Raw genomic sequence first — 27,137 nt, 5'->3', positions numbered from 1 at the left:
TCGAATTTTCCCGCCGAAATTTGAAGTCTTCTTGAAATTTGAAGTCCCTCCGCGCCATGCCGGGTCAGCGTCGCCCGTTCCCGCCCTTTCCGTTCCCGCCAGCTGGACATGCGAGGCGGATGCGACCCGCACGCGCTTCCCGTCTCCTCGCCAACGACGAGGGAGGTAGGCGAGCGGGTACGGAGGTACAGATGGCAAAATTAATTTTCTTTGTTGGTGGGATTCAAAGCGACGGGAGGGACGGTGGTTTTGGGCGGGGGTGGGTTGGGTCTCGTCGATGAAGAGGCCACAGCTGGCGGGTGGGCCCGGAAGATGGATCACATGGGGGTGGGGTCCGTCACGGATTCCCGGAGCTGGCGGATTGCCTTACGCGGGGGGGGTCCCACGAATGGAGCTCCGCTCCCGGGCCCTTCCTGTCGAACCCGTGATCCTTATCTTTTGGCGTCAACCCTCCGTTGCCGGGTCGGATTCAAAGAATCCGGCACCAAAGAAATTGTCTCGCCGGACTCCCTCCGTAACACATCGCTCGATTCAAATCGCAAATAAATCGGACGTAATCGCAAAGCTGCCGCGTAGTTGTGGATGTGTAGTTCGAACGCTGCCGCGAATGGGAACGAGGAAGTGAGCGAGCACAAAAAGCTGCGAAAGCAAAGGAGGGGGGGGTGGCGTACCCACCGCTGTCAGTGCTTTCTCTCTGCTGTGGATTTTGGTGGCCGACTCTCTCGTTTCTTCCTCTAAATTCTTTTTCGCTCCCATACGCCATCGCTCTCCTACTTTGCTGCTTTGGCGTCGACAAGCAGTCGAGATTATTTAGCATAATTCTTTTGGCTTTTGCTTATAAGATTTCAATCTATCTCGAATAAGTTGTATGCAAATATAATTCATTGATGCAGATGGGATGTCAATTACGAAGCACTCGGAGTAATGATTTGAAATCATTACATCTCCTTTTGCTTTAACCTCAAGCTGATGAAAGCAAGCTCAGAGAAACTTCACGGACACGAAAGCACCGATAAATCTCTCCCATCTTCATCATTATAATCCCCACCTTTTACTGGCGAGATGGGTCGTATTTGGGAATGACAACACACATACACGCTCTCTCTCTCTCTCTCTCTCTCTCTCTCATCAGTATAAGTATCGGCTCCCTTAGTTCTGAAATGGGGAACACGTCACAAGGAATCACGGAATAAAACAAGGAAATCGTTACCGACATAGCTTTGGACTCGTACCGAATGATAATTAAGATTGAAGAAATCTAAATCGATTATTGAATTCAGATCTTTCCTTCTCTCTACCGCTCTTAGATTCCTCATCCAATTATTGGGAGATTCTTTCGAGTCACAGAGTGTGGGATGTTGACGTCGGAACGTCAAGCGAAACCTCACGGCAGTTGACCAGCGGCGCGACGGCGATCCATTACCTGCACTCCACCCTACGATTCTGGGAAGTTATCCCCAGTCATAAGACCGAGCGGTAGGCTCGGGTCGATTCAACTCGATCAACTCTAAGAAAATAAGGCACAAACAAGATAATGAGATCAGAGGCACAGATGCCATCCAAAGAGGTGCGTGGAAACAATGACTGCTCGACATCCTCCCGATTAAGCCCAACACTGTCGCTGATACAACCTACGCATAATATTATACTATGCTGCTGATACTCCTCCTCTACTTGGCTTATCCTGGAAATGCGAAAGCTATGTTTCGGCTCAATCCCACAGCGATAAAAACCATTGTGGGTTGGGAGACCTGCACGAAGTATCCGATTCCGATGACCTGTTGGAACAAAAATGTGTTCTAGAAATTTTCTGGAAAACGTTCCTAATGAAATCTGAAAAGACCTACCGACAGAAAACAGTGATTATGATGGGAATTGACATCCATATTGTGTGTTACCATCAAAGAAAAGAGAACGAGAACAGATGTGCCTTTGATCTTATTATTGCAAATCCTGTCCTGAATTGGAGGCTTCTGAGGATTACCATGAGATTCTTGAGTTGGAAGATGACGGGTGATGTGATTTAATAAATTGATAGAATTGATAGGCTCCATAACTTATTATTATCAGCTTAATTGATTTGATGTGTATCATATTTTCTTTCGTAAAGGATTAATCTGTTCATGACATCTACCGTCTCGTACAAACTTATAAGGAGAAAAAAAATATATCGTGGAAGTGAAACTTGGGATAGTTAAAAATGATATTTGAGTAAATACTTCATTGATACAAAGGTAGGTTTTTCGAGCTTATACCAATTGCATCACGAATGATCTAACGTCCCATCTTTAGACATATATTGAAGTCTATATTTTACGTCTTAAAACTTTTTGCCATATCATAAATAATTTTATAAATAAGATATTTGATATAATATTTGTGTATATCTGTTTCTTTCAGTTTTATTCATGTTTTAGTAGAGAGTTTATAGTAGGCTTGTCAATCTCATTTTAATAAATTTGTATGGTTATTTCAATATTGTAAATATAGATTGTATGCGATCGTCATGTAGAGGTAACATTATATAGAAACATATCATCCAAACAACCATTTTAGGAGGTTTCTAGCTCTATAAAGTAGTATAGAGTGTTAAGCAACATAAGACTTAGGAGTTACTCGGGTGGCACATAGTTGGATGGGCTTTTATGATAGTGTCTAGGGATGGTTTATTGTCTTGCTCCATAGTAATTTCGTACGAGGACTTTTGATCACGATAGACCACTTTAGAGCTTTTATCATATATTTACATTATATATATTTATAATTTACATTGCAGAGTCTATATTTATAATTTACATTGTCTGTCAAAGGAACAGACATCATAGATTGACATTAAGAGGAATAACCAACCATTTGCACGGAGGCACCACGAGAACAAATGAGCTAAGAAAAACACATAGCACATAAAGGTTAGGATGACTGAGTTCGAGCTATGACTCGATGTTAGCAACTAAATTTGACGGTGCTTAAGGCAAGTAGAGCGCTTGGTAAAGGATGAAACCGTTCAAGGAGGGATGAGTTACACAGCGATTGAAAGAGTTGTACAAAGCTCACAATTGTAAGTTCAAATTATTAACTCGAATAATTCAATACTTATGCATGAGCTTCTATGTGGATGATAAACTGTCTGTGACAATTCCAAGGTGATCAAAACTTAGCGTCATGCAACATTGAAACTCTCTTCGGTATGGGAATGATACGTTTGTAGGAAGTTAAAGTATGTAATAAGTTTAGTACGTTGTTAGGCCTTGAGGGGCGTAGCAGGGACTATATTGGTAAAGAGTCGTAATTTAGTGTTCGCACTAATAGAATAGTTCATAGTTTATTCAACAAGGTAGAGGAGTCCAAAGAATACAATTTGATCATATAGAGGTATGACTAGATACAAATGAGAATATAATCGATGCGAACTCTATAGCATGATGGCGGAGGCCATGCATAGGACCACAGGGTAGTCTGTCTTACAATTGACCACGGGGAACTGCTTGGAAAATTCAAAGATGCTGAAGCGGGTGGTCAAAAGAGATGAAGAAACGATAACGAGTTTAAAGGGACTTAGCTACCCAAAACAAAGATTGATCTACCGATTGTGAATAAAGGAACATAGATGCAAGATTATGCATACTAGGGCCATAGGCATGATAGTGTCATGGTACTATAGAGGTGGGATTTTCGTGGAGTTATCGATCCCTTGTTCTCATGAAGAGAGAGTGCATAGTCATAAAAATGGATTAAAAAGGTGGAGTATATAGAGGTAAACTCTAAGTATCAAGACAAAGCCGAAGGGCAAAAGCTAGAAAACTTTGTAAGACTAGTGTCGATAGGTTTCTCATTGAGATAGCCAGAAGTGAGAGACTTTATAAAGATTAGAGATTCAGCAAAGATGATAATGTCGTAGGAATAAATGAGGGAGAATGTTAGAGACAAATATATAAGCAGAGTGTTCGATGTAATAATTGTGTATATGTGTATCTTTCGATTATATTTATACTTTACATAGCATGCATATGACTTATAGTAGGTTTAACAACTTAATTTTGATTGACTTTTATGATCATTTCAGTCTTATAAATATATATTGTTTGCAATCATTATACAGAGGTAAAACTATTCAAAAACAAACCATTCAAGCAATCATTTTAGGGGTTTTCTAACTCCGTAGAGTCGTGCAAAGTGTCAGCCAACACAGTACGTAGGAGCTACCTAGGTGGCACATGATTGGAAGGGTCTTGGGATAGTATCTAGGGTTGGTTCGTTGCCTTATTATGTAGTAGTGTCATGTGGATACTTTTGACCATGATGGATCATCTTGGACCATTTGTCATGTAATCGTTCAGAGCTTACAAATTATATATTTATAATTTATATTATTTATAAAGTGCTTATTGAAATGTTTGCCTATGAGATCCTAAGTTAAATATTTCTTTTAACTTATCTTCTCTTTTGTAGGTTATTAAGAAATCATAAGTGGTTTCGGGGAGACTAACCCCTTACGGATGGACATGCAAGGGTACCACATGACTTATGCAAAATTAACTAAGTCTATGATAATATAAAAATAATAATATTTTAACCATTTTCCCTTGTGCATTATAACGCTCTACCTATAAAACCTATGTGTTTTATAAAATAAAAATACTATCAAAAATAAAAATGAGACTAATTGTACTATTTTATGTCTTGTATAATCTACTCGTGAGAAACACTCCAAAATATCAAAAAAGGAAAAAAAAATCAAAATGGGTCATTCAATAATTTCTCGTCAAATCTTTTGTAAATGCTTCAACTCGTGCCTTCTGACTCCTAAAAGTATTATTGAGTAGTTAAAATTTGATCTACTAATACTATCTTAACTCGTTAATAATTAACTCTGATACGAGGTTGGTAGATTTATGATAATCTTTTTTGATAATTAATGATCTTTTGATGAAGAAAAAGGACCTTTACTTTTATGTGTCAGTCTCTCAATCATCTTTTGCTGACTTTTTTGATTGATCATCATTGTAATAACTCGAAGTTCTCACTTTCGATCGATTTATTATAAGAAGTTTTTTAGCATGTGACTTATAAAGTTCTCTCCACTGTTCTTCTATCTTATTTTAGTATTTGGAGTATACCACCACCTTTATTAACTAGTTCACTCTTCCTGTAGGAGTATAAGGAATTGATGTGCACTTGGAAGTCCCACCTATATACTCTCTTATACTCATGATCATATTGTCTATTGCTTCATATTTACATCCTTTGTAGATGTTGTCACTATGATCAACACATGATTTTGGTAGTTAAGTTTCCTTAGATTAGTTGAAATGCACATAAAATACCAAATTCTATGGTACCGAGTCCCATCCATTGACGAGCACACATAAGACTCACCTATATGGTACCATGATATTAACTTGAGCCTTTAGTTATTTTTTTAATACAAATTTAATATACAAGATGACCTTTAATTATTCTTTTAATATAAATTTAATACACACATGAAAGATCATCTTTTATGATTTTATGACGTTTACTTCTTAAATCCATAATCTTTCTACTTTTCTCCTTTCTCTATGATCTTTCATAATCTTTCTACTCAAGGTCCGCTATACCGTATCGTATCGGAGTTTCGACCCGGGCTCGGTACGGTACGGTACCGATGTACCGGGCGGTACACCAGTGCACCTTGGTGTACAGATACTATAGCAGTGCACCTTGGTGTACCGATACTGTAGCAGTGCTACAGTGTAGTACTACAACATTGTAACGGTACCGGGCAGTCCACGTATTGAGTACCTGACGGATCAATACATACCACCCGGTACGCTTCGGTACGGCAGACACTGTTTCTACTTATCCGTCGCTTAATAGCTCTGCTCTCAGAGTACACGAACTTAAGATTGTGTACCATTGTTCGGATATTAGGAGTCTATAGTGAGATAATGATGACCAAGTTGCATGGGGTTAATCCTCCATCGAGCATCTTCGACTTGATCTGGTAGCGTGTTCGTCCACGAACACATCACCGCGCCGCATGCCACAACATCTTGACTAGTTCTATTTTAAAACAAGCAAGGCATTAAATATCCATGTTTTGATAATGTCGATACTTTCACACCTCATATCCAACATGGGCAGTTGCAACAGAAAACATATAAAGAAGGCATCATGATACTGCCAAAAAAATAGTTTATGATGGTCACTTAGAAAGGGGCAAAATAGTACCCAAAAAACCCAACCAGTAGTACATTGTGCTAATAATATAACCACTGCAACGTAGTTGGTCGAGGACTACAATTAGACTACTTGCTAGTACAGGCCCTGATGTTCCATTGAAACACTAGGCATCGACAACAAACGTTTTCCTTGGCAACAAAAGGGAACCGGAATGATAAATGATTTTGCTGAGTTGAAAGCAAAACAAGTCCTCAACTCGAAACCGCTATCAAAACACGACGGTGTCCAACATAGTACCCAGAGTCTGAATTATGTTTGATGACATCAAGTTAGAGACATGCTCTTCCAGATGCTTTTTCGCATCTTGCCTTCCCACATTTACAATAGCCAACTTTTCAGGTGGAAGCTCATCCTCCTCCTGGACTGCTTTGTTATATTTGATAGCCAAATCCAACATTTCCTGATTATCCAACATTAGTAATTACTTGCAGTTTCAAGACGAAGAATGATGCACCTTTTTTTTTTTTTTTCTTGACTAAGAGAATCATTTGCAATAACAATTGATATTCCAAAGGTAGAAGGTCGCATTGCATACCTGGACGGTCTGCTCATTGGTTTTCGAATGGGTGTCAAATGGGCGAAGTATCAATCCATCCGTCCATTTCTTTTTGTGAAGGTTCAGCAACATCTTCTCCTCGAGCTCATTCTTCCGGTAATTTATGGCTATAGAATAGTAATGCCGGTTCAACCCATGGATCAATGCCTGGTAAACAATTTCTAGATATAAGTGTAACATGATAACCAACTCAGCACGATCTAGGATAGTAATCAACCAGCATTCAACCTGAATGGATGGTTTGTTGAGATGCCCAACATTGGATGTTGTTTGACGAGGCTCCTGGCCAAGCATCATAGTCTGGGGGTTAATCAAGCGGAAAGCATCAATGACCACCTTACCCTTTACGCTCTGGATCGGGTCTACTACAACAGCAATTGCCCTCGGATTCAGGGCTTCAAAACTCTGCAGAAGGTCAACAAAATTATATAGACCATCCAAAAAGGCATCAATATCAAAGCAACTCACTGACACTATGACTGGGGGAATCGGTAAATTATGAACCAGCATTTGTGAAGGCAAAAGTAACCCAAAAAAATAGAGCTGGCATATTGGCATTACCAGTTTTCTAGATCTAGTCAGACAAGCAAAAACAATAACTACCATAAGAAATAGCAACAAGAATAAATTAGATAGCTTACTCAGCAAAAAATAAACATGCCAAACCATTAGATCCACATTCATCATTAGGCAATACACACAGAGAGTAAAGCAACAAATACTTGGGAGAATAGGAAATGACGACACCTGCTGCGTGTTTATGTCAACACCAGAAAGCCAACAACCAAAGCCTGGGTGAGAATGGTACCATCCGACAACCATTTCAGGTCTGTAATATTAGAATTAGTCAGACATGTATACTAAAAAGAAATCCAACATTCAGGAAAAGAAAAAGTTACCGGTACCTTTATTTAAAATGAGAAGTTGACAGAAATGTGAATATACTAGATGTAGAAATCAAAATCTTAGTGCAACCTTGCAGTGCCAGATGGGTCCTTTCCTTTTTCAATGCATATATGATCCTTTTGTTTTGTATATAATTTTATGACTGACTTTTAAACGTATCATGAAAAAAACATGAGTGAAAAATTTAAAATGGCTAAATATAATATATGTACAAGTTCAATTATACATGAGACTGAGAATAACCTCTTCAGTATTCACAGGCTGTCAATGAACATACATAAGTACATATCTAATCATTCACCTGATATTAAAACAAAAAACATGGTATCTTGAGAGTTGAATATGGCTAGAGGTTTGTATTATAAGTCTGAAACTCAAGAACGGTATTGCTCCCATGGTATATGATATTAGTAGACATTGTGGTCTATGCTGATCAGATAAGCAATATCCATGGCAGCTTGATCACTGATTGGGTTGGGAGGCCTGGATATGATGCTCCACCTAGTAAAGGTGGGAGAAGAGGGTTGATGATAAAGTCAATGTACATGTCTGCTATAGAGCATTCGTGCTACTACCACTGTACTGCTCTTGTCGCAATTGGAAGTTCTGATTCAACAAATAGAGACCTGTTGTCGATATTATAGTTCTGGTCCACAAAATCCATGCTGGTAGTAGGGCAATCACCATGAGAAACTCCTGTCAACCTCAATCATGGATAAGATCACATCTCAACCTTATCAACTACCTTCTCTTACCCATTCCCTCTCATAATCTGAATGGAAACAAGACACCCATTCCAAATGAGTGGGAGAATGCTAAACTGAGCAATAAGACATTATCTAAATAGAAAGAATCAAACTCCTGTTATAAGTGGGTGGGAGAAGTTTTAAATCACGAAATAAATTTACCACCCAGTACAGGTTTGATATTGTGCAAATATCCACTGATTCGCCAAGGATAGACTAGTACTGTCTGGTAAGATCCAATCGACATGTTGATATATGGTCAGATCAGTAAAAATACAAGGGGGTACACACTAGTTTGACCAATACTTTGAAATTTAACAAAAATCTCCTTTCCCTTTTTTTTTCATCCAAGCCAATCAGTCATAGACATAATAAGAATTCTATTGACTTCAGTTTACAGATTGCATTAGGACCGGAAAACAAATAAGAACATTAATTAATTTACAACCTATTGGAATGCCTAACTCAACCAAGGTAAACCAACGCAGATTTCCCTGAATCAGTTCCAAGATTTAGATGGAAGTGTCACGATCTGATCCAATAGGATATCTGATCCACGAGCTTAATAGGTCTAAATCATAGACCGAAAATAAGAGTCGTATAACCTTATAGCCAATTCAAATCTCTTTCCACATCCAATGTGAGATCAAGCTTGAGCATCACAATCTCCCCCACTTAATGCTTGACATCTTGGACATCATGATCCCCCCTTATTAAGTTTGATGTCCTCGTCAAGACCAAAACATAGCCCAAAATCAAGTCCTAGCATGATGCACATGAAGCTTAACTTAGTGATGACTCCATGTCGTGATGTGTCTTTACTCTTATCTACATGTAGTCTCTTTCCTATTCAGGTCCATCATCGTGCTCAATACCGAATCAGATACCCTTTGTTATGACCTAATGAGAGAACTGATATACTAACTTAGCCCAAACCATAAGTCAAAATATTTAAGCCTAAAATAGTATTAGACTATAGGACTCTATAAACCAACTCAAATATCCTCCCACAACTGGCATGAGACTAAATTGATGTGTTAAATCTCCAAAACTTCAGGCTTGACATCTGGGGTGTCACAATTTGATCTACCCAACTTTTGATCCAATAAATTAATCCAACTAGAAATCCAACAACTTTGATAAATTTCATGGTGATCTAAACCTTCTACTTATAAGGGTAAGAATTGATCCTCTCAGAGCTCCATATTGGCAGGAGCTTTATGAATTAGGCTCTCCCTTCTTTTGTAAGCAATTTTGGCAATTAAAATTGGATTTAGCCTTAGCATTCAACATCGTATATGTATCAAATCAAGGCAAAGCCATGAAACTAGACAAAATAGAACTTAGAAGGTAATGATGTATCTAGTCTAAAAAAAAAACTCGTACTGGCTTCCTCTTGACACAATGGCAATTACAAAATCTACGAATATTTTTTTTTTCTCTGACCTTAAAGAAGCAAGATCTAGTTACTCCATAGAAATAAACTCGCTTTACCGTATCAAATCCAACAAAAAAAAATAATGGATGAACAACCTGCGGAATGAAATGCGAAGAGACCCCACAAAGTAGAAGACTCGAGGCATTTAGAAGAAAAAATTAAATTCATTGTTCGATTAGCTAAACAGCAGCCAAAAAGTAGCCATGACGGAAATTTAGAGACGGAAAACCAGGTAAAGAATGTTATCTGATGCCGAGACATGCATATCTTGAGAGGATCCAGTGTCAAGAAACAAGGAAAGGAAGAAATAGATGAGGGTAGGAGGAGGAGACCTTCCTGTCTGCTTGAGCATGTCAAGCATGTTGGTCTGGAAGACGTGATCGACGGCCTCCACGCTGACGCCCGTCCCGCTCTGAGGCATCGCGAAGACGTCGACGACCCGGACGGTGTACTCGTCCACGAACTCCCCCAGCATGAGCCCCATCACCTCCATAGGCACTCCGGCCCTCCCTGTTTCCCCAATATCAAAAGGAACCCTAATCTTAGATCACCATCGCCATCATAATCAAAGAAGGGCAAGAAGGAAGAATTGGAAAACACAACATTACCGTGCTTGAGCATCTTGAGGAGGGCGAGGGAAGAGATGTAGACCTGCTCGGCGGAGTCGAGCTGAGGGGAATCGGGAGGCGGGTGGCCCATACCGCCGGCACCCGAGAAGATCCGATGCAGTCTCTCCATCCCCTGCATATCCTCCCCCTTCTCCTCTTCCCTTCCCCGCTTTCTCTCCTTTCTCTCGCTGCCGCGCGACTCAAACCCTTCGCCGTGGAATGATCGATCGATCTCATCTCCTCGGCGATGCCGTTATAATCTTAAAACCGAGTTCGAATTAAGATCCACGTCAAGATTCCCATCCGCTTGCTTTTCCGGCCGTCCGATGCGTATCAAACGGACAAAAATAATTCTATAATTCTTTATGGCGTATCGCCGTTGCCTTGAGCCTGAAGGCAGCCACGTGAGCCGGGTCGAGAAATCCTTAGCCCTGATCCGACCCGTCAGATCAACCGGACTTGAGCTATGCTCGATCCACTTTGGAAGATGGTTGATTTGAGATCATGACATTTTGACCCGCTAACGAATCGGGTCGGGTTTGGATTAGGCACATTTCCCTCAAAATTATATGCAGCAATATAAATCACTAAAGGGATATTAATTATGTACAGCAACGTTACAACCAGTATACCTTATAATGTTCGAGAGCATGATTACAATTATGCAATCTCTTGCATTATAAGGTCTCAGCTAATTTTTTCTACCCAACTCATAAGAAGCAATTTCCGTATCAATTGTCTCCACCAAGGATTGGTAGAGATTCAATTATAACAGAGGATACATGCAAATCATCTTTACAGCATTCAAGACACAGTGGACCAAATAAACAGTAGCAGGTCAATCTTAGAAAAACAAACTCAAAAGATGATTGTACTAAAAAGAAAGTGTATAAATTTGCAAGAGTGAACTCATCAATTTCCATTTTTCTTTCAATCGTCTCTTACATAAAAATTTTTCAAGCCCAGGAACAAGATTTACTCGGTCTACTTGAAGCAACTCACGATGATGACGGTATAACAATATATGTCGAGTGACCTCTTCGACCTGAAAACTTGAGGTTCTCAACAATAAAAGGTAAGCGAGGAAGCGATAGCTTACCAGCATTCAGAATAATGTTTTTGTTTTCCAAGAGTCTTCGGAATAATAGAAATGAATCAGCGAATCAAAACATGACCGAGCTTATAAGTTTATCTCCAGGAGGGAGCATCAATTCTTCATTAGTCTTAGCACATCACCCACAAGGTGCAAGGAACCGGTCACCAGAACCTGAAATGGAAAAGGTTATGAAACTTATCTTCATGACAGGCCTGAGGAGCACAGTGGCCCATCGAAAATATCATGGTTTAAGAAAGCAGTATTCCTAAACAATTAGCTAAATGAGGTATCAGATAATTTAGCATAGAAATCGTCTGACAGATGTCATTCTTATTGAATTTCAACAATATAAAGATAAAATATCATGGCATATTGTCTTCTATTTGTGGCAAGGATAGGCTTGATACCTGAACTTGAACTGATCTGCTTTGTTGAACACTTTCCCTGAGCCACTTAATAGCTAATGGGAGTGAAGGAAACACTAAACTGTCCTCACAGACACTTGCACAACTTGAGCCTGTAATAATCAATGGTGTTAATTCATCATTTGCTAATGAACTAAAAAAACCATGATAAATGAATATCGCAAAATGCATTTTCAGAAGTTTAAACATCTAAGTAACACCCGCAACTCCAAGAAGCATTTTAGATAACCTAAATTACTTATGAACTTGAAAAAAAAAAGCAAGAACATTTAGGAGCACCTTGTTCACTATGCATAAAATTCTCCCATGCTTTCTGTAGTGTCAGCTGCCAAGAAAGATCGACTTGCTGAGGATCAGTTGGTGGTGATGCAAGAGATGTAACCTTGTTATATACTGATTGGTTTGGTACAAAAATGGCCTTATGAAACTTGACCCCTGAAAGTCGTTAAAATATGTCCATCATTAATTCACAGCAATGTATCATGAAAATAACTAGTAATATCTGGATGAATGAAACAACAATATACAGCTACTTTATTGACAAGTATCCTATGAACTCTCTTAGATGGGTAACATTACCATTTGCCCTGTTGCCTGGTCAGACAAATGTCCCCATTGTGGGGTTTCAGCCTAGGATCACAAAAAACTAAAGTAGATCATAGTGATTCCTTGGTACTAATATGAATAGTATGCTTGCGTGTTATGTCTTAAATCAAATTGTTCTACTTAAGCATTTTAGACTACTTGTAGCTTTCTTATAGGGAAAATCATTTAATTCACAGATCTGATGTAACTGTATCTATCCTTTCTACTGAAGTTAGCTAAGAAAAGCCCATTATGACATGTACATTTGAGTAGGAAAGACAAAGAAGATGTGTCACCACCACCTCCAAGCATCAAAAGACAACAATTAATTCTGGAAGTTGTTTAAAACTTTAAATAATTTTACAAGGTGGCAGAAGAAGTCAATAACAACGTAAGATAGGAACAACCTACAAACAAGTCAAAACAAGCCAAAGTTACTACTTATATTAGAAAGTAGAGGATTGGTGAAAATCTTCAAGATTAATTGAAATTCTGTAAGAAATAATTAACATGAGTTACATTGGAGCAGATATGAGATTGTAAAGAAAATGAATTTTCCGATATACGAAATGTTCCTCATCTGACTTACCATGCTGATCACAAGTATTTATTAGACGCGGAAGCAAGAGCTGAGGATCTCTCACTGACATGCAATTGAACAAAAGTATCTGTTGGTGATCCTTTCCCCCTAGTGAATTAGGGTGACCTCCCTGCAAACGGAACATATAAAAGAATATGAATAGGCATAATTTAATATCCCAGTCAGGACACGCTAAGAGTAAAATAGAATTTACCTGTCTCATATGGTGATTCTCATGAGGCCTTTCACCAAACCGTGAAGGATCTTCTCTTATAGCATGGGAATACCATTTCGCACACATTTCCATGCTTTCTGGGCTATGTGCACCATCCAGGTAGAAAGTCAAGCCTCCAAGGTTGGAGTTCTGCTGTTGCCCCAGTGAATCAGGGACAATTTGTGCTCGTCCCTCCAAACGAGCCCTTGATAGGCCGCTGACAAATTGCTCAGGTAAACTCTGGTTGCCACACAGAACATGTTGATGATCCTTTGCTAGGTATGATGAAAAGAAAATAGAATATAAAAGCACACTTACATGTTCATCTATATTCATGCTTTTCAAATTTCCAGTCATTTTAAGCCAAACACTAGACAAGGCAATAGCGAGGCCAGAATTTAGATATTGATGTTCACCATCTAACCCAAGATGCCGATTTTTCAGCAGTCCAGTATCTAAAGGCAAAGCTAGTTGAAGAGGAACCTGTAACAGAATAAATAAATGTTTACTCACGTGTCATGCAAATAATATGAGTTTATCATTCAGGTTGTAGTGTGCCATATCTTGATCAATCAAAAGTGCATAAAACAATGACACTTACACCTAATTGAAAAGCCTTGTCTTCCAGCGCATGCATTGCTTCTTCAGGCTGGGGCACAGTATATGCAGGTACTCCTTTCTGTGTCAAGTGAAATGCAAGATATGGAACAAAAATAAATCACAATTTTTTTTCTTGTGGCATGTTACATTACATTTTCAAAGCACAATAAATGAGAAATTTAAATACCTTAAATATGCCAGCTTTCTCTCCTGCAATTTCTCTCAGTGTATTTCCTGTTCATGGTAGAGTCAGCAAAAGAAAAATTATATTCTGATTCACCAACTCTCACAAGATTTCTTACTATGTCTTGTAAGAACTTTTTTGGTAACCAGTGTGATTGTAACAATCTTTTCTAGCATGTTCTAACATGAACCATAAATAATATGATATTTCCATAATGAGCCATGTTTCAGTTCTAGGATTAACTGGCATAACTCTGATAATCTTTTACATTATATACTAGCAGATATTGCAAATTTTATACATCCTAAACAAATATATTCCCTGTTGAACAATAAGGTAGAGAGCATAACACAGCATAAATTTTCTTTCTGAAGGAGCATAACACAAAACAATATGGTGATTATTTGCATATTTTCTTTGGATGTGGGGAGGGGACCAACCGAGAATTTCCATATGGTCATAACCCAAGGAGGATATTCCACAAACAATTGGTTTCTGCACCTGAAATATGATGGTGAAATTTAAGAAAGCAACATGTGTGCTCTAAATATATGCTTTATGCAAGCTACAATTATTTGAAACCAAAAACACAACTTAAAAGAAACAATTACTCACCACATTGGTCGCATCAAATTTTCCTCCCAAACCAACTTCCATTATAGCAACATCCACCTAATTCATTTGAACGTATAATATTATGGTTATTATGTACTAGCTCAGATTCTAGCATTAGCACCAGAAATACTAAAAAATGTTGCAACATGTTAGTCTGCAAATTAATCAACTAATACTGTACAATTGCAATTAGAACTGTTTAATTAATTTCCAATGGGCAATAAGGCCTGTTATATCATAAAGATGCAAGAAAAATAGACTGCAGTAATATGTTACCAACATTTGGTGAAAGTTAAACACCGAGAGTTAGATTTGTGATTTACAACTCCCACATTCATGTTCATGGCTGACGTCCAAGTAGTTTTCTGAACATCTCATCCAACTCTAGTACACAAGGAATAAATATGATGCAATATTGAGTAAGAACTAGTCCTTCCCCATTATGTTTTTCAGCATCTTCTTAAAATCTTGAGAAGCCTCACTTGAATTTTCAAGGACATGAATCTCAATAAAGTTCCCGTAAGTTAGTTCCTCTCTTTTATCTTGTGCCTGTTGCTAATTTCCAGTTTGCATTTGGTAACTTACTGTCAGTTGGTAGAATAGGACCTTGTCCGAATTAAGATATTGCTTCAAACTTTTGCTTGATTCTGGCTTGAAAGCTAAACTAAGATCAATGGATTTCAAATTATAGCAAGTACAATTACCTAGTTGGCCAGTTCTAATATGATTAATGAGCAGAACAAAAGCAAAAATATCAAACATGGTATATTTTACACACGGAGTCGAGTACAAATCTGAGACAACCTGATTTTAACTTTTCCCATAGTATCAGAGTAGTCATGAGTTTATCAGTCAAAACAACTGGTGGCTTAAAGGATGACTTTCTTCATTCATGAGATAATGGATAATAAACATCGGCATCTCTCAGCAGATGTTCACTGGATATTTTTGGATAATCATTCAATCAATGTAGTCAGAATCTCATTAACCTTATTTGCACTACTATGCATCATTTAGATTGAGAAAAGCAACCTTATGGAAAGACAGAGAAGAAAAGCAAAAGAAGAAGTTGATGCATTAAATAGATCAGGTGAGGCATTTTCCAAGTATATAGATCTCTTCTCTTAAACATATAAATGTTCTGTTTCTTTGGACGAGACCCGTAGGCAACAGGAATGGAACACGAGGATGTCAAGATTGGTACAACCGATGCAACGATAAGAAGATAACAAACTGACAAGGAACTGTGTCATCAACAATAAGGTAACAGCAAATTGAAAAGGAATTTGAACTGTTGACCTGCTCTGCTGAGAATATCTTGAATGCTAGGAGGGCAAGGAAGCGGAAATAGGCCGGCATCGGCACATCATCACCAGTTTTCTCCTGCAAGGAAAAGCAAACCAAGCAATGTTCTAACGCTCGAGAAAGAACCATAGTTTGAAACAAACATCAAAAGGAAAAGCATGAGAAGAATAGTAACAACTAAAGAAGGTGACAGAAGGAAGGCCTTCGTTTTGATCATAGGACATTTTCATACCTACAACTACCATGTCCTGTACCAAGTTGAAAAATTGTTATGGTTGCTTTTAGAAAAGAAAGAGTTGTTCAATGATTAATATCCAATGAAAGAATCTTAACGAAAACATGCAAATGTAGCATACAGTTCGATTAATCTTGCATCAGAAGTATATGTGTATACCTGCAATCTATGCCAACACCACCAGAAATACTCCAAAAACTTCTCTTCAGAAACTTCAACCCTAGAGTTCGATCATAGGAAACAAAGAAATGTCAGTGTTCCTTGCTAAGCATCGAGAAGAAACTGCGTACGAACCTAGCTATGCTTTGATATACATGGAAGAGTAAGCAGTACATTAGTTATTACCGTTGATAGACTATGAGGGGAAGATAGAGCATTAACTTGATTGGGTTTAGAACAAGTGCGGGCCACGGCATGAATCCTGGAGAGAAAGCAAAGAACCTTACCCATCGAGACGGAACCGCTCGCGGACATCGATCAGGTGAGGGGATGTGAACAGTCCAGTCCGGAACCCACAACACCGGAGAATTGATTCGGTAAACGTGCACGTCGAACCCTGCATCGTTAATTCATCATCAGCCAGCACCGATCGGATCTCATGCGAAAAGCAAAAGCGAGAGAAGCACAAATCAAGGTTTCCACCTTTCCTTTGGTGCCGGCAACATGAATTACTTTAAGTTCAGGAATCGCGTCTTCCAACTCCAAGATCTACACGGATGCAAACCAAGCATATCGAATCAGCTAAACGGACGAAAGAAGAAGAGAACATCGAGGGCATGGAACCTTTAGGTAGTCGAACATCAGATCGAAGTGGTCGCCCTTGTTGGACCCATCAGCTCGAGTGCGGCGCGTGATGAGGGAGGACAAGCAATCCAACGCCTCCTCGTAGTCTGCGGCAGAAACGGGATTAAGAAGGAAGAATCTACGAAGAAGACGAGTCCGTTGTCCACGGGCACGACGAGCCGTAAAAGAGTTGGGGCAATACCTCGGGCCATGGCTCGATTCGATCGGAGGCGGAAGCGATGGGTTATTGGGAGCGGGAGGCAGGGAACGGCGCAGGCGCGGAGGGAAGGGTCGAGGGCTACCGAATCAGTGTTGGTGATGCGCCGCCGCACCCACGAAGCCAACAACACGCGAGGAGCACAGGGATGGCGTGGGCAAAACGACCGAGATCGGGCAGCCGGGCTCGCATGCAGCATAGCGTTACGCAGTCACGACCTCACAACGCCACGATTTGTGTTACGTGTTAATAACACTGCTACTTTCCTCGAGTTCGATTCGGATACGGAAATCGATTGAATCAGAGTCCGAGCATCAACCTATAATTGGAGTATTATAAAATTAATTATAAATATCCTATAGGAATACTAATTAGGTTCAAATTAAGACTCCTTACTGGAATAGGATTAGAATTTGTATTATTTGTTAGGATTAATAAATAATTTAGGAATATTAATTAGGTTCAAATTAAGACTTGTTAATTTGCATCACCTAAATTATGTGGTTGAATCGTTTGCAGCACCTAAATCTGTAAAATAATCTTCATTTTATTTATTTAGAGGTCAATTTAGTAGACAAAATAGTAGTTGGGATACGACAAATTGCTGTAGTAATCTGTATTTAATTTAAAGTGTTCCACTTGTGTAGGATTGTTCACGTCTATTTTAAGGCAAAGCACCAGTGCTTATCCATGCAAATATAACACGTTAATTGCCACGAAGCCAACAGAGGTTCTTCACCTCTTTCCGCCACCAATATCTTCGACACATGAAATAAAGACAACAAAAATTACAGCTCAATCACTAACAATCCAATATAATTACAGCTTAAGAAGAAAACTTAAGGCTTAGGATTTCCAATAGTTTACTTGTCAGAATTTTGTCCCCGTAATGCCGTCAATTTACAACATCTTGCAAGAGTTCCAATCACAAGTGGTAGAGAAGTCAGCTCCAGTGAGACGCATGATAACCCACAGGTAAACTAAGCGAATCTGCTGCACTGTTATCAATTCCAACACTCAAGACCACGTTCTAATTGAAATCAGAGTAACCTTCACAGAAGTGTAGGGAGAGAAGCGGCAGATCTAACGTCTGAAACATTGCTTTTGTTCTGGAAAACCCAACCCGAGCTCCTTCCATAGTTGCTCATCAGGAAGCAGAGTTTGCGGAATTGCACCAAAGGCACAGCGTGCAGCCTCGATTCCAGAAACGGTATTGTGCAAATATGCAGATGCTTCCTCCAATCTCTTCATCCATTCATGAAGACATTAACATGAAAGGCTTAGCAGAGGGAAGGGCTTTCTCCTGGAACACCTCATTTAGCTCTGCAGCCTCGACAAATCTTTCAGTGGCTGCCTCCCAAGATAATGCATGCCTAAGATCATCCGTGAGGGGCACAGGTTCTTCGGCTAGAGCTTCAAGAGTCAATTTCACAAACTCGTGGCTGGTATTGTACATATGGCAATTTGGAAACTGCTTGAAGAATTCATTTGAAGGGTGGCTGGCACAGATAACAATCTTTCCCATCGCCAAAGCTTCTGCTGTAGTTGTGCAAACGACATCCGTAGTGCTCGGGTTAACAAACACCTTGTACCTGAAGGAACAGGAACACAAGAAAGGATAAAAAACAAATAAAAAAGTGAGTTATTTTTAATTTGCTTATCTCTCAACTTGTCAAAGAAAATATAACTTATATAAGAGACTTTTATAGGATACCGGGAAGGATAGCAACTGTATCTAGTTAGCCTTCTCCAAAAGTGACGAACACAAACTTCTACAGTTTAATATACTATCATTTTAACAGAAAAAAAAAAAAAGTTGAACAGAAGAAGCAACTTGTAATGCAAATAAGGTATGGAGGGTTTACTGATGAAATAAAGGATCAACATGATCACGGCCAGAGTATATTCTTACATCCAGAGTCAGTTTACTGAAAGAATCTTGAATCTCATCAAAGTCTTCACCATTTCCATGCAAGTCTACTTGTAAATCAGAAAATTCATTTTGGTGCTCCGAGAGTAGTTGGAGTTCTGTATAGCCTTTACTCCAGATCATCTTTCCAATAAAATAAACACCTTTAGAAAAGGCTGTCTGAGCTCCTTGTTTTAGCTGATGCCTTGTTATCCCAACCTCAAGGAATTTGGGGTTGACACCATGGACATTACAGATGATGGATCTTGGGAGATCTTGTGTGGCAGCGGATAATCTCACAACCTGCAATATGATAAGCCCCTCGTATCCTTCTCAAAAAATTTAGAAGGATAATCATAAATAATAGCCCGCTGTATTCTTATCTTGACCCAAAAGGATGCAGTAATCTGAAGTATGATAATTTCTCACACTAGGGAAAAAACAAAAATGGACAAACAGCAACAGGCTTTCCTAGATTCTGCTATTCTGGAAATAAAATAACATGGGACAAAAATTGAAATTTGAAGTTTGACATTTTTCATACTAGGCTATGTTCAGCTCAAGAATGAACCAACTATTCACTGATGAGTTAGATACAAAATGCTGAAAATGACAACAATTTGAAGGTTTTAAACTCCTTTTGTTTACTGAAGTAAAACAGCTAAAAAGGCTTGCTTAGGGACCACAAGGCAAAATATTAACTGATGTTGTCCAAAATAGTTCTGCAAGAGCTACTCATCTAAAAGAAAAATGTTCTGAAAAGAACCTTAGATACTCGTAATCTTCTACACGTCCCTAGCTGAGTTTGTCCTGAGGATCACTCAATCATATTCCTCCAACTGTAACATTTCATAAGCTTCAGTTGAAATTGATAATTCAAATTACATCTGTCAGAATCTCATCATGTATCTCACATGTAATATCTTCCTTTCAAGTGAATTTTATGTGCTCACTTCCTCTCATTAAATTGATATATCCACAAACCATACCAACATGAAGAACATTTCCAGACAATTGCAACAAGGGAGAAAAATCAGAAGATTGAATAAGAAAGTTTCCAGCTTGCAAAATTCCCTTTGCATGACACTGAGAGCCTACAGCAATAAAGTTTCTTGCTTACTTGTATGCAAGAAATAATCAATATGTTCAGAAAAAAGCATATTGAAAATGGAAGGTCTGACATCACATTTGATGAGTTTTTCATCTAAATTAAGAAATTTGTATGGTTGAATGTGCTTAACCAAAATTTATTGTTAATTATCTTCTCAGCCTCTGGGTCTATTGGTTTACATCACAGTATTTTTACGGCACAAACTTCAGTTTTCAGCATGTCAGAGGAAGATTTTCATGCAACATTGAAAACTTTCATGGATATGCGTGATTCTTGCAACACACTCACCTTATGGAAGTAGATCTGAATAACCCAACTGTTAACATATTTCAAGAGAAAGGCTTGTATCTGCCCATTTTTCTCCCTCTTCACATATTCCAAATAATTAGTATGAACAACACCTATCACTCTCTGGAACTTAGTTTTCCACCTGCGACCATGATGGTACCAATTAAGATGTTCTGGCTCCTCAAGTATAGCAATTTCGGCCACTTCATCAGGAATCATCTCAGTGATGTCCCCAACAGGTAGAATGCTCCTTTTGTCTTTGGAGAACTGCAATTTTAGCCAAAAGTCATATGGAAGTTCTTCAAATGACAAAAAAAGTGATCAATTCCCATCTGTACAGTGTGACTAAAACCTAGCTCAAGCCACACTCATTAGAATTCAACAGCTTACATCAGAAACCAGAAGTTTACCAAAATTAAGGCCAGCACAATATATTGGGCTTTTTATATCATACCGCTGGATGACAAATAATACAGCTCACCAGTAATATACTTAAGAACGTAAAAACTTATGATTGCTTCAATGTGTCTTACGTTTCCAGGATAAAAGGCGATCCTAAATTCTGATAAAATATCAGCCTTCTCCTTTAGCCACCAATAAACATAGGCTTCATGCTCCTCTAGCGAGCAAAACGTTATTTTATTTGGATATACTAATGTTTGATCCTTCAAAGATAGCCAAGGAATTACCAGCGTCACCTCTCGTTCATGATTCTTTGCCAGGTAAGCAGCACGAAATAAAGGGTTGACAGCAGTCCCGGTCATCCATGGGAGGCTTGCAGTTGTAAAAATCGCAATGTGCTGCTTCCGAGCCATCAAGTAACTAGATATCACATACTGAACGCCATGTCAATGATCCGGACACTAGTGTCAGCATAGTCAAACAAGAATTAGTAAACAACTTCTCAAGTAACAATGATCAAGCTGCATTCGGCAAGAGAAAGAAGAACTGTTAAGAAAGGAGAACCCTCTTGTGTAAAAGGAAGATGCTTAAACAGAGACCATTAGTTAATCGACTAGATGAGGCAGTTCATTGTATCTTATTATGGTACTCCAATAAAGCACCTCCCGGAAAGAAAGAACATAATTAAGCGACTAGGTTTATCATCATCATAAGGGTGGCACAAGAATTTGCTACTTCCATGGAATACATAAAAAATGTGCCGAATGAAGGACAAGAAAGATAAAGAATGGAACCGATCTTGGAACGGTAAATCTCCTAGAGCAAAAACAAAAAGATATGCCTGCGTATGTAGAACATACCCAAAACTGATGGAGAATATACATACATATATATATATATATATATATATATATATATATATATGTGTGTGTGTGTGTGTGTGTGTGTGTGTGTGTGTGTGTGTGTGTGTGTGTCTTCTTCCGTTCTGCTCAGCACATTAAAAATCTTCCCTAGCTGTCTGTGAAACTAAATTTCATCTTCCAACGCCAAACTAGTGTGCTGCTATAGGTACAGAATCGCCGTCCATTCTCTCATATTCCGACATGACTGATACCAAAATAACCCATACAATTCGACGAAACATCAACAATGACGAAAATATCATTACAAGATCTATCAAAATGCAAATTGAACGGATGGAATGGCTCGATCACTGGTACTCGGTACACTAAGGAACGAATTAGGGCTCCAAAAGTTCAAGATCGTTTCTAAAATCTGGTACAAAATCGACCTTGGAGGACATCGAGAGGATCGTAAAGAGACAAGACATTGATTAAGGGGGGAAAAATGTTACCTCTCTTGCAACTGCTTCCGCTGGAGAGAGAGAGAGAGAGCGATGACAGCCGAACGAGGAAAGGAGAACAGAGGCGGAAGGAGGTCGAAAACGGTAGGGAGGAGGAGACCAGAACCGAGTAAGAGCAATGGTTTTCCGTTACCCCTTGTCACGAACCCCTCCTCGCATGATGGGGGCATCGAAACGAAGGCGTCCAATAAGGAGTCGGGTACGGCCGTTGGGTAGAAACCCGCTTGAGTTTGGCCTTTCTCCCCTGCAACAAGGACGATGGCCCACCGTAACTAACCAAATCAATCTGTCGGTTTGGGGTCCGCTAGAAAGGTTGGTGGCACGAGGTAAAATTGTAGGTGTCGATTGGACGTACGTGTAAATGTGGATCATTACGACGTCAAGGTGATGCTCTCCCTGGGTGGCGCCGGAGGGAGGCTTACGAGAAGCCTGTGCCACCGACAATTACAAGTACGGCCTCGTAGCCTTCGTCAACCAGTTCGGCGGCAACCAAGACCTCGCCGGCCATTGTGATCCCAACACCAACGACAGCACTTTCCTAAGCAACGACATCATCTTGTGCCAGAGGGATTACAACGTCAAGGTGATGCTCTCCCTGGGCGGCGCCATCGGCAAGTACCGCCTGGTGTCCAAGGAGGAAGCCAGGGAGGTCGCCCACTACATCTGGAACAATTTCTTGGTCGGCTCTTCCTCCAACCGGCCCCTTGGGAACGCTGTGTTGGATGAAGTAGACTTCGACATCGAGGGAGGGAGCAGAGACCACTGGGACGACCTTCCTCGCTGCTTGAAGGCCTACAGCACGCCGGAGCGGAAAGTTTACCTGAGCGCGACTCCACAGTGCCCCATGCCCGACTATTTCCTTCAACCTGCGATCGACACCGGCCTCTTCGACTACCTGTGGGTGCAATTCTACAACAACTACTGCCGGTACTCCGGCAACGTTGCCACCTTTGAACAGATATGGAACCGATGGACTTCCATGAACGTAAGCAAGGTGTTCCTCGGAGTCCCTGCTTCTCATCAGGCAGCTGGAGGTGGCTTCGTTAGACCCGCCGAGCTCATTACTCAAGTTCTTCCCATCGTGAAGAGGTCAGAAAAGTATGGAGGAATTATGCTGTGGAATAGATACCACAACGTTCTCTACGGCTACAGTTCCGAGGTTAAGAACTATGTGTGCTCGGATCGTCTGTCCTCCAGCTTGTCTATGCTAGTGAGGCCTTTCATGGTGGTATGAACTGCGTGTGTGAAAATTATTCCACATGGTGGTCTGAACTGTCTTTCATGGAGGAAGAGCCACCCAAGAAATTGTTCCAGATGTGGTGGACGACCTCCCAGGCTTCCTCCTCGGACACCAGGTGGTAGTTGCCGATGGCGCCGCCCAGGGAGATTATCACCTTGACATTGTAATCCCTCTGGCACGAGATGATGTCGTTGCTTAGGAAAGTGCAGTCGTTGGTGTTGGGATCACAATGGCCGGCGAGGTTCAGCTGCGGATCTTGGCTGCCGCCGAACTGGTTGAAGAAGGCTCTGAGGACGTCCTTGTAGTTGCCGGTGGCACAGGCTTCTCTCAAGCCTCCCTCGTAGCCGTTTTGGCCCCAGTAGACTGCGACGCGTGGTTGTTAACAACGGCAGTTAACTATTTGGCATTCGTATGGGGATTTAATTACCCTTCCTGTATGGGTCAGATTTGAGTTAGGCTCAAATCAGGCCTTAATTAGGCCATTAAGTGTCTTAAACCAATGTTGGGTCCCGAATAATGGGGTAGATGAAGGTAGCCTGTGGGAGCAAGCGGTCGGGGTTGTGGACGGCTAGGATGAGTTCTTCATAAATGAATGGTCCAGATGATGTGTTTCTGTAATATATCAGATGATGGGATGACCGATCTAGCCGAGCAAAGCCCTTGACCGAACTCCTACTGCTGGCCGACGCCCCTTTTCGATCTTATCGTTGCATCCTTGGATTTACAGGTAAACCTTTCACTTTCGCCAACGCCTCGGGCTCCAGTCAGTGGTAGACCGATCTTGCCCGATTGTTCGATCGATCGTTTTTATTTCCCTCCTGTGGCGGCCTGGTTTATTTTTCTTATCATGCCGATGTGATCGAGACTATCTTGCTTTCATTGCTTGGGTTATATGTGTATTTATCTGTTGATCGTTTGATATGGGAGAATCCTTTTTCGTTTTCCAAGGTTTGATTGTGGAAAATAATAATGAAAAGAATAAAAAAAAAGATGCACGAAATTAGGTTTTATATTTCCTCCTCTGTATGATTATTTTGATGTAGGTTTGTTGGCAAAACATCACAATCCGATACGAGATGCCGTAGTATTCTGGAGGATACCTAACCCTTGTTGGGTGAGAAAACCATCTTGGTTCTCTCCATCCAAATGCCTTTCAACATAGATCTGGAGGTTTTCGATGCTTCGTTTTGAAAATTTAGGCATATTTTGGGAAGATGAAGATAATGAAGAGTGCTGAAACCTGCGAGACGTAATTGGCATATGCTTCACACTGATTGCAACCTAACCTCATGCAAAAGCGGACCGATTGTCAAAATTTGATTGGGAGTAATGTTTTACCAGAAGAGCCAAATAGCCGAATGAATCGTTTTTTTTTTCCCGTCTAAGATTAAAGGAACAGGTAGTTAATAGGAGATCTATGAGTAATTATTCTTAAACGTATGTAGGGTGTTTTGTCATGATTCATCTTCGAATTTGGTTCCATCACCATGATGGATTCAATATGCTGTCATATGTAGACATTCATGAGCATCATTTCTTATATGTGCATTATTTTTGGGCACTAGGGTTATGACCTCTCTTCTGCTACACTGACTAAGCTAGCCTTCATTTTAGTTTTCTATTTTAAGCATAAATGACAATGTAGTCCCTGGATAATGAAATTTTCATTTGGTTTTTAAATGCTAAATTTTGCCAATTGAATTCTAGAACTACAATGATTGCTTCGATGAAACCGTACCTTCAGATTTGTATATAAGAAAACAAAATGATGGTCTGTAATATCCAATCGTCTTTGTCTAACTGCAAGGGAATTTTGCCGATTCCTCTACTCTTTTAGTTAGGGTTTCTACTGCTTATCTCTTCCACCCCATCATTTCCTTGGATTATGATTTATGTACTTAAGAATTAGCTTACACTTTAGGAGATTACTTCTGGAAAATATCCACTTTAATGAGACATGTATCTAACTTTCATACATGAAGAAGCTGTTGGTAAGGATGCACATACAGAACTCATTCTAGTAGTTTGAAGAATTAAAAAACAAGACAACTTGGAGGCTTGGATATAGGTCAACAATATGTTTTTATTGAGCATCATGTGATAAATTTTATTGTGTATTTATGCCAGTTACTCAGCAACTGATATATGTTCAACACTTATGCACTGTTTGTCGAACTGACTTTTCATCAACATTAATTTTGTGAGGAATTGCCAGTTACAATAGTGAAGCAAATCTTACTTATCTTCATCCATTTATAATAACGAATGCCTATCTACTTGTCATAGGATTTACACAATCTACATGATCAGATTATACCAAACAATTAAAATCTAAATTTTGATTCAATTATATTTTCTTCTGGTTTTTCAGGATGACAGAACCACCTTTTGTGTCCCGGGAAAGGCTTCTGAAGCATCAGCAGTATTTTCAGCATGTTCATAAGCATACATACTTGAAAGGACGTTTCGATAAAATAACATCTGTTGCTATCCCCCTTGCACTGACAGTCTCTAGCTTGGCACTCATCGTCCGTGGCTCTCTTTTTTAACTTGTATAATATTTTCTTTCTTGTTGTTTATTGTCATTGCAACTAACTATGTTGTATTTAATGAACAGGGACGTGGGATCTACAACATGTCTCATGGGATCGGTAAGAAGGCCTGACCGGTCTAGTTCTTTATGATGTATGGAAAGCATGGTGTTGATCGTCGCATAGGTGAATTTGTAGTCACTTAAAACGAATTGTTTGTTTCAGAAGTGCTCTTCTGTTGTTTCTATGTTTCTACAAAACCTGGACTTTCTTAAGTTTACCGCTTGAATAATGGTCAGACTCTATTGACTATGTTTTACTTGTTGTCCAGATCATAAATATCAGAAGTTTTCGTTGGTGAACTTTCCCTTATTTGATACTGGTAGAAATTATCTGTGATGATCTTAAATGATTTCATTGTTCTAGTACCTATTTCTCTCTCTCTCTGGGGTAGAACAATATGTTGCCCATTGTTGAGTTGTCACATTCATGTATACACCATGCATTAAGATATCACCACTATATACCATCATAGAAACTCTCGGTTCTGGTTTCCTGTCTTCATTTTTCTGGATGCTGGCAACAAAACCTGTAATGGTCCATTGTGTGCATAAAAACCAGTAAAATAGTACATGGTGGTCACAAAAACCTGTAATATGCATGTGCATGTGGTCCTCCGAAAATGAGTGATGGGTATAAAAACCATTGATTTTTTCAAAATTAAGAACAAAATTTTATTACATTAAATGATGTATAAGAGACGTACGCATGGATTCAGATTCATCGATTATTAATTATGCAACAGTGCATTAACCTCTTGAATATCTTAATTGTCATGATTTGTGTCAGCAGAAACGGCTAAAACGCAGTACAGATCTTCGAGTTGTGCTTCCATTTGAGTGCAGCATAATTGATTTCCCGGCCCATCTCAACCTGCACATGTGCGGTGGCATTTCTCTTGCTCTGAATCCAACTCTT

The 27,137-nt window shown here is 39.6% G+C and overlaps 5 protein-coding genes and 1 pseudogene across 5 annotated transcripts; 2 read left to right on the top strand and 4 right to left on the bottom strand.

The window, feature by feature from the left end:
• Positions 1-6,140: 6,140 nt before the first annotated feature.
• LOC135622427 (26S proteasome non-ATPase regulatory subunit 14 homolog) lies at positions 6,141-10,711 on the bottom strand. The gene is made up of 6 exons (XM_065124270.1): positions 10,477-10,711; positions 10,201-10,378; positions 7,526-7,607; positions 7,007-7,183; positions 6,758-6,925; positions 6,141-6,622 (listed from the first exon to the last, which is right to left on the bottom strand). The coding sequence occupies exons 1-6, from the start codon at positions 10,613-10,615 to the stop codon at positions 6,431-6,433; spliced, it is 936 nt and encodes a 311-aa protein (XP_064980342.1). The 5' UTR covers positions 10,616-10,711; the 3' UTR covers positions 6,141-6,430.
• A 634-nt stretch (positions 10,712-11,345) lies between these two features.
• On the bottom strand, positions 11,346-17,545 carry LOC135622426 (folylpolyglutamate synthase-like). Its single transcript, XM_065124269.1, has 16 exons — positions 17,301-17,545; positions 17,099-17,205; positions 16,958-17,023; positions 16,762-16,871; positions 16,475-16,535; positions 16,075-16,158; positions 14,776-14,832; positions 14,601-14,661; positions 14,164-14,210; positions 13,978-14,055; positions 13,695-13,859; positions 13,377-13,616; positions 13,172-13,292; positions 12,277-12,432; positions 11,980-12,089; positions 11,346-11,743 (listed from the first exon to the last, which is right to left on the bottom strand). Exons 1-16 carry the CDS (start codon positions 17,512-17,514, stop codon positions 11,684-11,686), a joined length of 1,737 nt encoding a protein of 578 aa, XP_064980341.1. The 5' UTR covers positions 17,515-17,545; the 3' UTR covers positions 11,346-11,683.
• Positions 17,546-18,088: 543 nt separating this feature from the next.
• LOC135622428 (digalactosyldiacylglycerol synthase 2, chloroplastic-like) lies at positions 18,089-22,538 on the bottom strand (annotated as a pseudogene).
• LOC135623972 (hevamine-A-like) lies at positions 22,222-23,622 on the top strand. Its single transcript, XM_065127444.1, has 2 exons — positions 22,222-22,248; positions 22,801-23,622. Exons 1-2 carry the CDS (start codon positions 22,222-22,224, stop codon positions 23,620-23,622), a joined length of 849 nt encoding a protein of 282 aa, XP_064983516.1.
• A 16-nt stretch (positions 23,623-23,638) lies between these two features.
• LOC135623971 (acidic endochitinase-like) lies at positions 23,639-24,831 on the bottom strand. Its single transcript, XM_065127443.1, has 2 exons — positions 24,729-24,831; positions 23,639-23,991 (listed from the first exon to the last, which is right to left on the bottom strand). The coding sequence occupies exons 1-2, from the start codon at positions 24,829-24,831 to the stop codon at positions 23,639-23,641; spliced, it is 456 nt and encodes a 151-aa protein (XP_064983515.1).
• LOC135622425 (uncharacterized) lies at positions 24,200-26,531 on the top strand. The gene is made up of 3 exons (XM_065124268.1): positions 24,200-24,355; positions 26,000-26,156; positions 26,246-26,531. The coding sequence occupies exons 2-3, from the start codon at positions 26,001-26,003 to the stop codon at positions 26,291-26,293; spliced, it is 204 nt and encodes a 67-aa protein (XP_064980340.1). The 5' UTR covers positions 24,200-24,355; position 26,000; the 3' UTR covers positions 26,294-26,531.
• Positions 26,532-27,137: the final 606 nt, after the last annotated feature.

The sequence above is a fragment of the Musa acuminata genome, chromosome BXJ2-9 (genome assembly GCF_036884655.1).
Source record: "Musa acuminata AAA Group cultivar baxijiao chromosome BXJ2-9, Cavendish_Baxijiao_AAA, whole genome shotgun sequence".
Classification (NCBI taxonomy): Eukaryota; Viridiplantae; Streptophyta; class Magnoliopsida; order Zingiberales; family Musaceae; genus Musa; species Musa acuminata.
This window is presented reverse-complemented; position numbering and strand designations above follow the sequence as displayed.

Excerpts from the sequence above, each read along its gene's own strand:
- LOC135622427 (XM_065124270.1), bottom strand. The coding sequence starts at position 10,615 with ATGCAGGGGATGGAGAGACTGCATCGGATCTTCTCGGGTGCCGGCGGT. Across the intron at positions 10,379-10,476 it reads CCTCAAGATGCTCAAGCACG|GGAGGGCCGGAGTGCCTATG; the intron begins GTAATGTTGTGT and ends TTGGGGAAACAG. Across the intron at positions 7,608-10,200 it reads ATGCTCAAGCAGACAGGAAG|ACCTGAAATGGTTGTCGGAT; the intron begins GTCTCCTCCTCC and ends CTAATATTACAG.
- LOC135622426 (XM_065124269.1), bottom strand. The coding sequence starts at position 17,514 with ATGCTGCATGCGAGCCCGGCTGCCCGATCTCGGTCGTTTTGCCCACGC. Across the intron at positions 16,536-16,761 it reads GAGCGGTTCCGTCTCGATGG|GGTTGAAGTTTCTGAAGAGA; the intron begins GTAAGGTTCTTT and ends ATCGAACTCTAG. Across the intron at positions 14,056-14,163 it reads AGAAAGCTGGCATATTTAAG|AAAGGAGTACCTGCATATAC; the intron begins GTATTTAAATTT and ends CACTTGACACAG.
- LOC135623972 (XM_065127444.1), top strand. The coding sequence starts at position 22,222 with ATGGAATGGCTCGATCACTGGTACTCG. Across the intron at positions 22,249-22,800 it reads GGCTCGATCACTGGTACTCG|GGAGGCTTACGAGAAGCCTG; the intron begins GTACACTAAGGA and ends GTGGCGCCGGAG.
- LOC135623971 (XM_065127443.1), bottom strand. The coding sequence starts at position 24,831 with ATGCCTAAATTTTCAAAACGAAGCATCGAAAACCTCCAGATCTATGTT. Across the intron at positions 23,992-24,728 it reads TCTCACCCAACAAGGGTTAG|TCTACTGGGGCCAAAACGGC; the intron begins GTATCCTCCAGA and ends CACGCGTCGCAG.
- LOC135622425 (XM_065124268.1), top strand. The coding sequence starts at position 26,001 with ATGACAGAACCACCTTTTGTGTCCCGGGAAAGGCTTCTGAAGCATCAG. Across the intron at positions 26,157-26,245 it reads TCTCTAGCTTGGCACTCATC|GGACGTGGGATCTACAACAT; the intron begins GTCCGTGGCTCT and ends TTTAATGAACAG.